At 35.3% G+C, this 17,414-nt stretch overlaps 1 protein-coding gene across 1 annotated transcript in view; it reads right to left on the bottom strand.

Annotated features, from left to right (window-relative positions):
* LOC148277984 (zinc finger SWIM domain-containing protein 4-like) overlaps positions 1 to 17,414 on the bottom strand; it is a 185,403-nt gene that overhangs the window by 84,511 nt on the left and 83,478 nt on the right. Inside the window, exon 2 of the mRNA XM_088232068.1 lies at positions 2,194 to 2,290. Within this exon, the coding sequence (XP_088088194.1) occupies positions 2,194 to 2,290 (97 nt within the window). The remainder of the gene's footprint in view (positions 1 to 2,193; positions 2,291 to 17,414) is intronic.

Genomic DNA, 17,414 nt, shown 5'->3' with positions numbered 1-17,414 from the left:
GCAAACGTAATAAAAAATATAATCATTTAGTAATTCAGTAAATTAATACCGGCTAATATACTAAGACTTGTTAATAAAAAGCCGGGTAAAAAATTCGACTACCCCGGCAATACTAACAAAATGTCTACCTTGTTTTATTTAACAATCTGACAAGACGATAAAATAATCGAATTCTTAAATAACATTAATTGAGAATTCGCTCCTTTTTTCCTTTTAATTCCAGCAGTATTTTGACACTTACAAACGACACGACACGGAATTTAAATCGGTAGTTCCGTACTAAGCGACGTCTAGAGAGTAACTAATGGCCAAAATGTAAAACTACTCATTCGAGAGTAGTTTAGTCGGCTTCAGTTTGATACGCGCGCGCGGTTCTTGGACTATTTAAATTCTATGGCATCTTACATAGTACCACTGTTGCACATAAGATAATACAAAAAATAACCTTGACACGTCTCGCCTTCATCAGGACTATGAATATAATTGGGTATACTTTTTTTATATTATTATCATTCACGGTAGACCACAAAGTAAGTAGGTGCCTTCGCTTACAAAGGATATTCTACCGAATTTCAGCTTTTCGTTTTGTAGCGCAGTCGGCGAAGTGATTTGTTAGCTAAAAATGCCGACATGTTAATATTTTGCGCGGTTTTGTGGTCAAAAGAGTTCAGCGGGAACGTTTCGGCCAGATATTATTATGTATTTACCTTGTAATCGTTAATGTAGCCTCGAACTTTTGCGGCCAACGCTGTAGATTATTCTGTTCGTAAAAATCGTTCCCACCCTTGCCTTAATTGGCCATAAAACACGGTTCGGAACAATTCCATCCTTAATTTGTAACAAACTCAATTTTAACTTATGATTTGCGCGGCATAATGTATGAAGAAAACTCTAAATTATAAAAAGAGCCCTGAGAATGGCATCCTGGTTGTGCGGCAGTTTAACATAAGGTATACGGAAATTTAAATTAGACAAAGGGACGCTGAAAACCTCAGTTACAACGCATCTGGTTGTCTGGACCTCATACTGTGTATGCCTTCAAAGACCGTTAACTATTGTCTACTTGGATTCTCGAGTCTTTGAAGTAAATACGGCCACATTTCTGATTATCGCAGGCAACTGAAATGGTTTCAAATTAGACAGCGGAGAGACTATCACTACCTCTCACTTCTGTTCACTGAAAGTTCATGATTTACCTCTTCGTTCTAATTTTCAAAGCACCCTCTATAAATAAATTCCCATCCACAATTTCTCTTTCTTCTCTAACTTGTACTCGTATTGTGGTCCATGCATTTCAACTGTGGAATCATCTCCCAACTTCTATCGAAGATGTTTCTTTAGTATCTCTGTTTAAATCACATCTGACGAAACATCTCTTTTCATTTCCTAAATCTATCTTCCTTTCCTATTTCCACTTTATTATTTACTACCATCGAGTAATTGTACTGATTTGAGGTAAATTCTTTACATATATACAGTTAATACCCATCTTACTCATTTATATAGTTTTTTAACTTGAATTTTTAAAATAAAACTTTTATTTTGTGGTTTTTTGGAAGAAATTGTAATTTGGCAATGTACAATTTACATTATGTAAAAAAGTTAAATAAATAAAAATAGTTAAGTATTTTGTGGATAAATTAATGTTCCTGTTGGTTATCTCCGACAGCGTCAGCACATACTGTTTTACATCCCGGCTTCCAGAACCATCCTGACTCCGGTTATGCCGATTTCAAGAGCAGTCAGCCGGCTGAAGATGATTACTTCGGAGATTGATATATTTCACATCAGTGAAACTGTGTTAAATACTTTCGGTTTTGGAGAGTATTAAGCCTTCATAATATCGAGCGTTCGCTCAGGTTCCATTCCAGGCCTTATATGTTGCCCTAATTTAACGTTTCAAATATTTTGTTTTATTTGTAACGTTATTTAGGTCCAATAAATAAATGACATCGAATTGGCCCGGATTTCACCCCCTAGGAAGTTATTATTAGGACAGAATGGTGAATGTTACACAGCGTGTAAAGTGGCCACATAAACCAGCCGACGACGGGTCATAATCCCTGTAAATTCTGAGACTTTCATTTTCCTTTTTAAAATGTTCCGCATTTCAGTTGTAATAAGTAATAAAAATAATAAGCATTTGAATATTTCTCTAACGAGAGTCGCAGTATTTAAAAAAAATATATTTACCTGTCGAAGCTTACGGCTACTTTGTATTTTCGGTCGGGCTCCGGTGGGTAGGCCCCGGGAGCTCCAGGCCCCGTCACTACTCCACTGAGGTGGAACCCTGAAAAAATAACCATAGATTAATAAAAAGAAAATCAAAACAAAAGACTACAAGCTACAAGGCAAATAGGAAGAGAATGCAAATCTGGGACAGGTGTTTAGGAAATATTAAGTAAGACTGAGTTGGGAGATTAGTGGATGGTGAAAGAATGATAAAAGAAATATATACGGGGAAAATAAATGATAACGATAAGAAACATAGGGTGAGGATACCCTAAAAACATTAAAGACGTACAGGTAATTCTGACCTTGCATAATAATATCATAAATTAATATGTATGTACAAATCGATGGCAAATTTAATTTAACACCTTTCAAATTTAGTAAATTAATTGAGGATATGCTAATTTCCAATTTTTTTATATTTCGGAAGCTTTGGTCGCAATTTACTGTTTTATTTATAATATTTGTTTGTGTAACATTATTATTCGGAGAAAACGACGAATTTAAATACGACCCCGTTAGTTAGAATGTCAATATTATAGACTCGAATTTGCAATACAAATATCCAGGTATATAAAAATCACGCAACGCTAATTTTTTGAGAAAATATCGCAGTGAACAACTGTGTCGGAATCCGGGTGATTGGAGCACGTTTAATTAATTCCTAATTAGACAACTATCGAAGGGTTTTCTTTTAGAATTCCATATAATATACTAATTATTATGCAATCCATTCACCAGTTACCAACTGACAGTGGCTTAAAAAACAATACGGTGAACATAAGTATATCGTGAATAAAATGAATGAATAAAAAAATAAACACACACTTGTATTTTTAGTTTTATAAAATAAATAAAGGCGAATTTTAGAAAAATTAATTGGAATAAACCTGCAATAATAAATACACAGGTACATATTTACAATGCAAATTAATATCCATTTGCCAATTCTCGACCTGAGTACGGCCCATTGTTTTTCTGCGAACTGTAGCAAACTTAATACCCAATAGTCATATGGTGGTTTTCCTACGTTTGGGCTCCTCTATAGCTTGGCGCATTATTACTCAGGTTATTGCCTAATTAGTAAATATAAATAGAAATAGAGCATAGTAGCTGTCACAGAAAAGTTTTACGGTGCCTAGTAACCGCTCGTTACTTTAGCGATGGTAGGAAAACCTTATCACCGAGTAAATCTCCGATTTCCAAGTTTCTAAAGTTTCCATTCAATAAGTACGGCGGCTGTTAGAAGGTTGGGCGTCGGGTTCGGTTCACAACAATTTGCCGGAAATACGGGAAAAAGATATCTTATCCAAACTGAAGCGGTCGTGATGAAGCGTGTCTTCCGTCACTTCCGGCGACTCCGATCTACCAGATAATTAAATGTTTCAAACGAAAAAACCTTGCTTTAAAAACTGATTGATCGATTACAAAAAGGAAAATAAGTGGCGTTTAAGGGGCACTCTTCAATTATATGCCGATGATACTGTTATTTTATACCATAATCGTAACCTGAAAGAACTCGAAAAGATAATGGAGACAGATTTCAAGAGTCTAGCTGACTGGATGAGATTAAATATAGTAAGTCTGAATGTTAATAAAACATCGTATATGATTTTCGGGAACAAACTGGACTTAAATATCGATGTTACTAAATACTTGACTAAATATTGACTAAATATTGACTCCAAACTATCATGGAACTACCAATTTGAACATGTAAAATCAAAAATATCACCCGTAACTGGCGTTTTGCATAGACTTCGCGCCTTGCTTCCTCATCCCGTTTTGTTTGCCGTCTACTACGCTATGATACATTCCCACCTACTCTATCTATCATGTACATAACGTTTCGACAGCAAAATCTCGGAGATACAAGTTCTTCAGAACAAAACTTTGAGAAACATTCTTGGACTGAAATGGGATTCAAATGTTAAGAATATTTACCGACGGACAAAAACAGTCATTGGCTAGTTCAAGTGCCCACTTTAGACACTGTGTAACATTCACCATTCTGCCTAAGTTAATATTTTCCCTCTCCGTTGCAACAAATTAAGATCTGAATAACTCCCTAGGGAGGAAATCCAGCCAGTTTGCAATCATTTGGACATACTCGAAACATTGTTTAAAAATATTTCCTTTCAAGGTGATGTCATTACTGTATGACATCGCCAACGCTATTTTTAAAATCTTTAACTTTTCTGCTCACACAAATTTAAAGTACACATTTAATCATGATATTCACAACCACGATAAACGAAACTCTTCATGTATCTAAATTTCGCTCAACGAAGTTCGGCAAAAAGTCTCTGAAAAATATTGGCCATTCCCAATTTATTAAACTGCCCGATGAACTAAAAAGGGAACAGTCGAGCAAATCTTAAAGTTTTCAATTAAAAAATATTACTTAAATCTTTTTTATAGTGATAGTAAATAATATAATTTATATTGATATTGTAGAATACTGTGTTTTATGTTTCTAATATTATATTTTCTTACTATTTTGGATTGTATTAACTGATCTATTGTCACAAAAATGTTTTCTTTTTATGTACCGCCCCAAACGAGTATTTTTATAACTCCTGGGAGTATTATACGTTTTATTGATAATAAAAAATATCCTGATCTTAATCGACCTAAAGAACTAAAACAAAACGTACCTTTAAAAGAACAGTGACTAAATGAAATCACAGTTTTTCGGTCCGAGCAAATAGTAATGATATTTTAAAACAAATACAACCTGATTGGTTTTCTAAAACTGTTTGTTTTTAAGTAAAAATCCTTGGCTTTAGCGGTGATGAATATGTTTGAAATATCATATCACGAGTTTTGTGTTGTATAATATTATCAGCAGTAGTAATGATAATACTTATTATTTATACACGAATTATATAGAATAGGTTCCAGCGTGGTGGACGCCCGCCCCATTGATCATTGCATAAAACCATTGACAGAAGAAAAAACAGGAGAGACATAGCAACGTAACAGATAAGAATGTTGACTTTTTGATAGACTATTTCGTATTAAAGCCTTCGACAGATGTCTAGAATAAAGAATATTCACAATACATAGTATCTCGATGTATTCGACAACTGTATTTTCAACAAAGAAAACGTACGCCAGTCAATCAACTTTACTCATTGCGTTTTTAAGCATGACCGGTTGGTAGAAAAAAATATAAGTTCGTAATCATAGGTTTTCGGTAAGATGGTAGAATTCTATAAAACGATGACACCGAAAACACGATCTAGAATTCAACGATATTAAACCAATAATGACAATAGGGCCCGGACACGTGATGCGGTTTTGTGGATGCCTCACGAGAGCCTCAACCCGAGTTGACTTTTGACATCGACCGTCGACGACGATCTTTCGGGTTTGTTCGGGGAAACTAAGAAACGGGAGATTGCGGAGCAAAGCCATCTCAAAACATCGAAATCTATGCCTTCCGTTTGCTTTAGCGTCTAAATCCTTGTTTTTTGAAAGTAATTATCTCCGCTTTCTTAAATATCGGCTTCTTCCGTCATTGAATTGTCGATCCGCAACCAGCGGGATTGACTCGGGAGGAGGCGAGAGTGCTGGCTGACGGCGTCTGGTGATGTCCACATGCTTCACTAGGAGCAGACGTGGAAAAATAATAAATAACAATTAAAAGACTAAACAAAACAAAAGTTTTTTTAAAACCATTTTAATCCAAAAACGTTTTACCTACGTAGAACTAAAATCCTTTTAATAACACGCTATCGGGTGAAAAGGCATAAACTTTTTTTATTTTAATGTAATGGGTAATGTTTCCTAAAAAATATTTTTTTATAGGCACGAAATGATATAATAGATAAGCAAATATGCATGTTTATATGAGCGTGTTTATAAACATATTTTCTTTTTTATTTGACACAGAAACAGCCAGTTAAAAGCGAAGTAACTCCACGAGAGGTCAGTTGAAGTTGTATAAAAGAGAATAGTAAATGAAATAAAGGCGAAGAGTCGCAACCACACGATCAGTCGGTTCAAATTTACATACAAATCTCAGTTACATTCCGTCCAACAAGATGCGTGCCTAATAAAGCACTTTCCAGAGTAATTTAGCCTAAATTTATTTGTACAATCTGCGTAGAAATTTTCCATATAAATAAATATTCAAGCTTTTAGTGCCGACGAATTTTATCGCCACATGAAATAGACGATTTCGTAAGGAGAAAACGCGCAAGATTTGATATAACGATAATTTTCTGGGCCAACGACACGATTGGGAGACTAACTTGTAATATGATATTTTTATTCAAACATATTTTAATACCACGTGCTACGCATATAATTAAAACTTTTGCCAGAGAAATTTGCAATTTTTTTATGTTTCAAAATCAAAGGGCAAACTGACTATTCCTGCAAAAATCTATTCCCAGAAAAAACATAATAAAAATATTCTGGACTGTGTTTATGTTAGAGGCAGAATTACCTTGACACTGACTAGAGTAAACATAAGCGTTCAAAATATATCCCCTCAACCTGCGGCCAATTGGCATATTATGTTTGATATAATGGACTTTAGTCTGTTGCGAGCATTCCCCGGTGACTTTTCTCCTCGCAATTACTAAAATGCCTTTATGTACGCTAAGATCTTACACAAATCGATCTAGTAAAGATAGAAAAAGCGACGGTATAACCTTTCACTGATAAGCAATGTTTTTATCTAAATCAATACTTGTTTAAAACAACTATTTTTATGTTAAAAAACATTTTATAAATATGTTACCAGTTGTAAGATATCTCCTGCTCAGTTAGTCGGACGTATAGTGAAACGATAAACAAAGGTGACGCGTATGCGGAAGGGAGCGACATACTTAATAACATTTACAGTAGACTGATGTAAAAAGCCCGTGCTTTTTACTGTACTACTTGTTTTGCTTGTCAAAGTCACGTGATATGACGTGACGATACTTGCTCCCTGCGCTGGTCATTCCTTTTCCTTCGGGGATGACTTTTTAGCTCGAATTTGTATGGAGTGTTATCTCTATATATTATGTCTCAATGGACAGTAACTTAAAATCTAGTAAAAGTTCAAAGATGCGAAAACAGCATCCACCTTGAACCGACTTTTCATACTGTAGACTAATCTCTAACCCAAAACCCTATAAACCAATAATAATATAAATCGATTAAATAATGCAGAATTAAATGCGATTTGTACAATGAAACTCGGAAGCAAATTAACAAGGCAGCAGCAATATCACGGTGCCTCACAAATACCGCGTGGAGAAATGTAAAATGATAATATACAAAACATGTGTCAGACCGATAGCCACCTACGGAAAAGAGGCGAGGGCAGACACTTCCAAGACAAAATCTCGGCTGAGAAACTCTGGTATTCGGAGCGCGTGCGGTACGGAAGATATTGTAAGATGGGCGGGACAACGAAGGCGGTACTGGAATGAACGTGTCAACAGAATGGCGGAGGACAGACTTCCACGTATCGCGCTTCAAAGAAACCCCTAAGGAACAAGACTCCCAGGCAGACCTCCGGAGAGGTGGAGCGATAGCTGACTGTCGGCGTCCCGAGAGGAAACAGCGGCACAAACAGATCCATAAGATCTATAGTAAGGAAAGGAAGAAGAAGAAGATCGCCGCATGTTTCGGACCATAAGACGCAATTTTTACTCTGAAAATACAACTAAAAATTGAGGTGCGTCTTATGGTCTGACGCGTCTTAACGTCCGCAAAATAATAACTGTAAACAAATTCTGTAGAGCTTATTTAAATATTAAAAAACAAAAAATGTGGAAAAACATAATTTTTTTTCCGTTGCGTCTAATTTAATATGAATTTTATTTACGTTTAAAGCATTAACTTTGTGGTCAAACATTTTAAATAATGTTAGTAAACATTAGTATATAACCGCTTACTGACTTTTTAGTCTACCAGTTTCGAGACGTACCCGTCTCTTCGTCAGGACACTCACTACACCAACATGCAAATACTAAAATACACATTTGATTAAGCTTAGTGTATGTTAAGACACGGTGGAGTTAGCATCTCTAAAAATCTTTTTTTTAAATTTTATTAAATTGAAAACACATTATACATAATTTTATACAATATTCCCAAGGAGTTTAAAAAAAAACTTATTTAGGCATCTGCATGTGATTTATGTATTTTTGGAAATACTATGTATATACTACGGTGATGGTGAAGGCGGTGTATTTTAGTATTGGCGTGTTGGTATAGTGAGTGTCCTGACGAAGAGACGGGTACGTCTCGAAACCGGTAGACTAAAAAAGTCGGTAGGTGGTTACATACTAATATTTATTAACATTAGTTAATACGAATTTGATACGGATCTTCTCGTTGGAACGTTAAAAGACTACTTACAAATTCAATATTAAATCTAAACTTAGATCCAGAAAGTTGGAAGGTTGGTTCATTGTAGACGAAGTCAATGATCGTGAGTAGCATTGTCAAATTCAAAAATATTGTTTTAAAATGGCGTCCTTGAGATCTCTAACAAAATGGCGCTGGCCAGATCACCCAGAGACTATTGGGTACTCTACATTGGCAAGGGCGGGAAATCGAAGTTGACACTTTTGCCGAAAAGATCTCACAATACGAAATGTCTGACATTTATAACCGGGATATACAACATGGCGAAATGACGAAAAAAACTGCATAACGATAATTCACGTACAAGAAGTACTAAGCAGCCAAAATAGAAGCCTTATGAAAAGGGGATTACGGGCCAAAGTGGCGTGGCGAGAAACCGAAAGGATCATAAAAATGTTCGTACAACAAAGGATGTTTTGTTCACGGAACAAATTTGTGTACGAAAAACACACGAATAAAAAGGAACATACAAAAACACGCATAAATTTTTACGATACTCTTAACGTTACATCCTTTTCATTTGACGTAGAATTACTTCAAATAGCTCTTGTTTCGTATCGGATAAGGCATAAGGCGAAATGTAAACGATTACACACACTGACGCGGCAAGTAAACATCTCTACACTTCTACATGATTGTATGAGGAATGTAAACTTACACACACACGCACGTGGGTTGACCTTACAATATTATGATCCATAATAAACACAAAGGTGTGTGCGTGTACCGGAGAGGTGTATACAAACTTCACAATGAGGCAGGGGTAGGGAAACGCCGGCTTTAGACGTTAACAAATCACCTAATTTTAACAGTGAGATTTGAAAGTAACTAATAATTCGACAATTATAATTGGAGACAAAAGGAAGAAACATTTAACGACGATTTAAAATCTCTATACTTTAGCAAAGTTTGACCAGCTATATTTTAGTGTTACGCAATTTGCCAGGCAGTAGGCGCGCGGCGGAAGGTGGTAACAGAATATTATAAATATACGTAATTAATCAAATTATAATTATAATAAGAATCAAAGGTTTTTAAAACATAAATAATCAATTTTATCATACTTATTGTTGCAACATAGAGTTGTCAATCGCCGGTTAAAAAAATGGTGCTCGTTAATAGAAAATTAATTTACTCACCGAAAAACTATACTATAGTAAGAAAATAATTCTAATACTTTTTCCAGCAATTCAGTTTTATTTATTAGATCATAAGGAATCGTTTCTGTAATTTAAAAATTATCTTTTATGTACCTACACTCCTGTATAAAGTATTGGGTTGTGGTCCTGTGGCTAGTGTCTCGGACTCACGGACCAAAGGTCTGTGGTTCGAATCCCACTCTACCCCAACTTGATTCCCATTTTCTAAAAGTGAGTTATTTACAAATCGTTGAAAATGGCCCTCAAAATTAAATATTTGGGTAAATCATAAGAACGCAAATATTTATTTTTTCTAAAAAAAAAAGGTTTATTTTAGAAATCACAATTGCATTTGACAAAAAAAACACACAAAGTTTTAAAAAAAATTAAATAAGACCAACTAGGCCTTTTAACGATTTTTTTAAAATTATTATTTTTAAATAAGATATAACGATTGTAACGGTATTATAATTTTACCTACAATGGTTTGAAATAAGCATATTTTGAATTACTAGAAAACCAGACGTTTTGCGCCCTATGGGACAAACGGCACGTATTACGTTAAATCGCCATACCTGTACGCAATGTTTGTTGGAAACGCACTCGGCGGACATGACGCGTGACGGCAAAGTGACGTGACGCTAATGACGTTTGGGTTTGGTGTGAGCTCGTTTTTAAACCCAAAAATTTTGAATGAAAACTGGTTTTCTGTACATTTGATAGTTACCTGTGTACAGTAAAAATTTGCTCTATATATTTTATAGGTTTAACATATTATCATCGTTATTCCTGATTTGATGAAATACCATTTAACAGATTTTGGGCTACAATTATGAACATACAACAGAAGGAAAAAACTAATATAGTTAAATATGTATGGAATTCCAGATTCGGAGATTGCAAAAGTAAATTAGCTACACGTTTATGCAAACTTCAAAAAAAAAAATGTTAAATAAATATTATCGAATTCAATGTAAAATGTTTAGCTTCCCTGCGAAAACTATACTATTATACAAACACCCACGCACACATGAATAGCGTAATAACAGCTGACGTGCACCGTCTGTACTACACTACGACAGACGTGCCTGTGACGTCTACCAAAACGTAAATAAAGAGCGGATGGAACTGCCGAGCGCCGGAAAACTACGCGTGCAACATTCGCCACTGTGTAAAAAATGAAACAAATTCTTTGTACAAACTGAACGTGAATAAACTGCACAATTGGACATTTTTACTTCGTGCTTCTACTATGATTCAAAATGACGTGGAATGGAAACAAGGGAGGTGTGTGCGCATGTGCGAGACGTACTTCGCTTCTTAGAAAGATAATCGGCGCAAGAAAGTTTATGCATCCGCGCGAACGTCAGCTTCCGAGTAAAAGTGACAACAGGAAATGTACGTGTATCTCTCACAGGTATGTTACAGGTTCGCCGTTTTGTCTCGGGAGCTGGCTGGTTAGGGGATTTGTTTTTAGGTATACGGAGCTTTTTAGTAACCTCTTGAAGCGATAAAGTTTGCCAGAGAAGTCGTAGTATTTAAGGGCTTTTTGGAGCGGGTGTATCGCGCGAGGCAACAAATGGTGGGATGTTCGTACTAACTTTTCAGCCCTCGGGAGAGACTTTAAAAACATCTCATGGATATTATATAAATTTACAGCTTTGAAAACCGCAATTTATGGGACAATGTCCGGCAAAAAAAATAGGAGATTAAAAGAAATCAGTCGGGGAACCCGTATAAATTAATAATTTAGTTGATGCTTATTAATTAAAATAGTAAAAACAACCTAGCAACAGTGCCGTTGGCTATTAAAAATGAATTGGGGAGAGATATAAAACATTTGACTATGTCAAATGTTTAATCAATATTATGGTTGGATAATTTATAAAGCCGTACAATTAATAAATATTCCAATAGCAATAAGTCCGTCAAATAACATATTCTTTGTACTCTAAGATTTAAATAAATAATTTTCAGGGACTTGCATATGATTTTACGATATGTTATTTGTAAAGAATTAATTAAGTTTAAAGACCTATATTACAAAAATGGCGCTAAATAAGTTAAATGCATAAGTATAATAATAATTACGAAAGTAAAAAAAATGTAATAACGACGCTGGAAATGAAAAAAGTTACAAAGCGACATGTAGCAACTTTACAGAAGAGCCAATTAAAGTCATTTTTTTTAATTAACAAAAAATCTAATATATACGTATTATTTCGACGTGATTCTTACATAATTTAAAATACGAGATGCTTTATTAATAAAAAAACACTTTGATTGGCTTTTCTGTGATGTCGCTTTGTAACTTTTTCCTTTCCAGCGCAGGTAAATAAAAAAAAGCATGAAAAAATCTCCAAATTAACCCTCACTTCGTAACTTTCTGTACCTTTTACATTTTCTAATAAAAATAATGGTTAAAGTTGATGAAATGGTGTGTATTATGAAATGTACACTCATTTTTTACTCTCTCTCTCTCTCCAATCCGTGCCTCATGTCTGAAGATGGTTATTACGCCTGACTCCTGACATGGCTCGTCTGTGGACAGTCTCCTCTCCATCTGGAACGGTCTTGTGCTGTTCCATAGACATTCGTCAGAGATGATTCTGATAATTCAGTGACTAGGCCGCTCCATCTTGTCGGTTGACGTCCACGCGACCTTGTCCCTCTGACACTTCCCAGGAGAATAATTGTCTCCAAACTATCGGAGTTCACCCTGGAAAAGAATGGAAAGAACTGCAGGATTCTTTCCTAGCACATGGATGATAGTCTTTCTCCTATGTCCAGTTCCTGGAGTATACATACATTCGTACGTCTGGCCGTCCACGGAATCCGGAGCATTCGCCGCCAACACCACATTTCGAAAACTTCGTTTTTTTTCTTTTCAGATTCTCTCAGTGTCCAACACTCCACACCGTACACGAACACTGTGAAAACCAAGGCCTTCACCAGTATCTTTTTAGTGTTAATGGTTATAATGCTTCCAAATCTTCACCAGCCGACTCATAGCACTTTTGGCAATACCAACACGTCTTCGTATTTCACCTTCACACCCACCACCATCGCTGATGAGAGAACCTAAATAGATGAAATTGTTGACTCTTCCTAAATTATGCAACAAGGATAATGGTGCTACTTTATTAGCCTGATCGATAATCATAAGCTTTGTTTTGCTCATATTCATTGAGAGTCCCAGATCTGAACTAGCATTTTTTTATTAGGATACATTTAAAAGATTTTTACATAAATTCAAACAAACAAACAAACAAACCATCACGCCGTTTCCCCGTAAGGGTAGGCAGAGAGGATAGAACGCCACAACACTCTATCTTTGCATACAGATCTCGCTTCCTCTACATTCATACATCTTCTCATGCACGCGCGCCGATTATTCCGACTTTTGACATGTCCATCTTTAAGTATTTGTTGGATTTGGTCATGCCATGTCTTTCTCGGTCTTCCTCTATTTCTGCATCCATCAACATTCGCATTGTAAATATTCTTAGCCGTTCTCTCGCTGTCCATTCGTTCTACATGTCCAAACCAGCGCAGAGCTCCTTTCTTGATTTTGTCGATAATGCTTGTCTCAGCCTTACATAATGTACGGATCTCAACATTTGTGCATCTATCGTACATAGTTTTACCACACATTCGCCTGAGAGATCGCATTTCGACAGCATTCAGCTTACTTTCATCCCTGTTTTTCCAAGTCCATACTTCGCTCCCATACATCAGGGATGGGACCAGGACTCCGTTGTGAACTGCCAATTTTGCCTCTTGTGACAACCATTTATTTGCCAAGGTCGATTTAAGTGCACCGTTCACTCTGTTCCCGGCACTCACCCTCCTTTCAATATCTTTCTCAGTCATTCCATCCCTAGTGAACATACTTCCCAGATACACAAATTCCTCTACTTGTTTTAGTATAACTCCATTCACAGTGATTTCACATTTAGTCATACTTTCATTTCTTTCAAAAACCATCACATTCGATTTATCGACATTCATCAGCAAATCGCTTCTCTTGCATACATCGTAGACCTTTGTTACCAAGAATTGCAGTTCCTCTTTGTTATTAGCAAGGAGTACAGCATCGTCAGCATACAAAAGACAATTGACTTTTAAATCACCCATTTTTGCTCCCATTCTTAAGCCTTTCAGTTCTTTCATGCAGTTATCGATATACACGTTGAACAGCCATGGTGACATAACACATCCCTGCTTCACTCCTTTATGAATGTCAAACCCTGATGTGTATGATCCATTTACCCTAACACATGCACAATAACTTAATGCACAATAACTTAATGCACAATAACTTAATGCACAATAACCACATAAATTCAATAACTTAAATATAATTTTCAATTATAAATGACTATGTTTATCATATTAAAACAGAGATTGAGTAAATTTTAGAGAAGCAAATACATAAGTCTAGGCATTTACAAGGCTTACGACCTGTCATAAGCCCGGTAATTGCCTAAACTTTTTTATTTTTTTATTTATTAAATCATTTTTTTTTTACTCCCAGGAGTTACAACAAACTCATTTTGGGACAGAATAATATTAACATACAGGTATAATAATATAGTAACAGAATAAAAAACAGTTTTTCTCACGTATTTTGTATGTAAACACACGATATAATACGGCCACGAGAGCGTTTGGAATACCAGCCCAGAAACCAAAAGACATTGACTGAGAAAAAAAACTAGGTATTCACCTGCTGTTTTTTTTTTTTAAAAAAAAACATTTCTCGGGATTTTTCATAAAATTATACAAAACAAGCTTGGGGTTAAAAAGGTTAAGCCGTTTTAAAAAAAAAAAAAAGGGTCAAAACCAAGATTATAAAGTAAAATGATATAAATGTTTTAATTCGAAAGGTGTAGTAGACGCTTTTACTTGGGTGTTTTCACCATTTCCTATTGACTGTTTTTAGATGACTACCCGTCGGTGACGAATGGGCTACCGGTAGCCACCGGTTAAAGGTCGATTTGTCCCTTTTTAGCGCGAGAAGAAAGCGGGTCATTACCGGCACAATAACAACCTGGCTACCTGTCCTTCCGACCGCCAGAACGCTCCCAAAGGTCAAGGTCACAGTACACCGACCGTCTTTATTCGGATCCCGCGAATATAGCAGCCGGGCATACTTCGCCCGGGGGGGAGGAGACATTATGAAGACGGCTATAGCAATGAAGCTTTCGTATATAGTACCTATGTCGCCGCCAAATAGTTCAAACAGCCACTCCACTGAGAGGCTAGGCTGTCAATGAATGCCGGCATTTCAACTCAATTTAATTCAATTATTTATACAACTTTTTAAGCAAGGACATATTGGCGAACAAAATGAAAAACAATATTTTCAAACAACATTATTTTTGGTACGTGTATTTTGTACATACACAAATCTGGATTTCTCCCAAGGGGGAGTAGGTATATATTTTTTATTAATATCCCTACAGAGATGAGGTAGAATTTTTTCAAATTCAGGATTATGGATATTCGAGCGTTTACAGGGCTTATGACCTGTCATTGGCTGATTAAAAATACTTAACTTCAATATCAATACATAGATGGCGCTCCAACACGCTTGTGAATGGTTTCTCATTTAATAACATATATACAAAAATCAAAAAAATGTTACCTGTGTCGATATTCGCTAATAAGCGGGATGGGGAATGTTGTAGTACGTAAAGTGGCCACTTAACCCAGCCAATGACAGGTCATAAGCCCTGTAAACGCTCGAATATCCATAATCCTGAATTTGGAAAAATTCTACCTCATCTCTGTAGGGATATTAATTTAAAAAAAATATTTTCAAAGCTAGAGTACGTAAATGGATTGCTAAAAAGACTAGACAGGAAGCCGAGGAATATGTTTCATATATAAGAATGTAATTATAGTTTCTTGAAAATCCTTTTTCGTTTTATTGATGTAGATATGTTTTAATTTTTTTTATTTCTTTTAAATTTTTACACAATTGATGTGAAATTATGTACAATTATGTATAAATAAAAAATACACTGACACTCCGGAACGTGCCTGTGGGCCAGTGGAGTGGCTATATCCATAAAAATATATATATATTGAATGTACCTACATATTGTATAGGACATTTTTGTTAACTATGTATTTGTATTGTATTTTATATTGGATCAAATAAATAAATAAATAAATAAATAAATAAAATAAATTTAAAAAATAACATGTACATAATAAACTAAAATTTAAGGCGTACATATTATAACTTGAACGACTTCAGAATACATGCATAAGGTACATTTTTGGTCTTAGGAAATATGACTATGAAATATTCTAGTGTAGGAACACTTTTTTAAATAAATATTTCATGCCAACCATGTCGGGAATCGAATCTCTGCATGGTAGGCAAACGCGCTGACTACACCACGACCACGAGGTCGACAAAAACAAAACACATTTTTTAAATAAAACAATTATTGTTGTAGTATGAAAATTTTAGAGGCAAAACCACGTTGTTAGAGAAGTTCCTGATTGGTCCGCTATAGAATATACCTCCTAATCCCAACACTTAAAGATAAAATAGAAGCTTATTAAAAGCAGAAAAATCCACTTCTATGAATTATAAACCTTGTACATAATAAGCATGGTGAATAATAAGGGTAACTCCTGTATACAAATGAACAAAAACCACATTCAACTCAAAAAAAAATCAGTCAGTTATTGACAGTGGTGGTGGATGCACGCACGCACGTAAGATGATCGTCGTATTAACGTTTTTTTACATTTTTTGCCATAACAGGGCTAAATTATATCTTTGTTTTTATAAATTATGGAAATTAGATTATTTTACAGTATGTATCAATGTTTGTGGTACCATAATGTTACATCACCGCACGCAAATGAATTATTTACCACAGTCTTTTAAGAGTTAAAAAAACAATAAGCAGGTACGGTTAATCATCCCTAAAAATACAGTAGGTACGAATATTTGCATAAAGCATAAAAAGAGTTTCATTAATAACAACTTTAAATTACAGATTTTAAATCGAAATTCCTGTATGATAATAATTAATCCGCCATATAAATAATTTACATCGATTAACAAAAAGCGGTTTAGCACAGTATATCCATTTAAAAATAATGATTAATAGAACTATCGAAGGAATATTACTTCGCAAATCAGAATACGGAAATTTGTCGGACAGGTACTTGCGTGGTGGGTAGTGGGTACCTACCGACCTACAACAATTTATTTACTACCTGGCAACTAATCAGAGAAGTCACCATTAATCATCTGTAATGGAGGGAACTTTCGAATCCTGAACGCCGAGCGCGGGAATATGGCAGGTATGTAGGAGCCTACGAGAATCCTTGAATAGCATTTATACATCGGCACCGGTTATCTGTATTTTATGCCAAAAACTATAAATGCACTCATAACAAGTTTATACTAAGAAGTATTATTGATGTACGTATATTTTTTTTGGTTAACCTAACCAAATCTGATACAAATTTAAAATTATAACTCGTGCAAAACAAAATACGCACGGTGATTTTGCGCCTGTGTGAAGTGACAAGTAAGGACGATATACATTATACGATTTAATAGAAAAAGACATAATATTATATGGAATTATTGACGTAATCTCTCTACAATCTATTTACTATGCACTGGGTATC

This window comes from Micrasema longulum, unplaced genomic scaffold (assembly GCF_059751315.1).
Source record: "Micrasema longulum isolate JH-2025_06_02 unplaced genomic scaffold, ASM5975131v1 h1tg000943l, whole genome shotgun sequence".
NCBI lineage: Eukaryota > Metazoa > Arthropoda > Insecta > Trichoptera > Brachycentridae > Micrasema > Micrasema longulum.
This window is presented reverse-complemented; position numbering and strand designations above follow the sequence as displayed.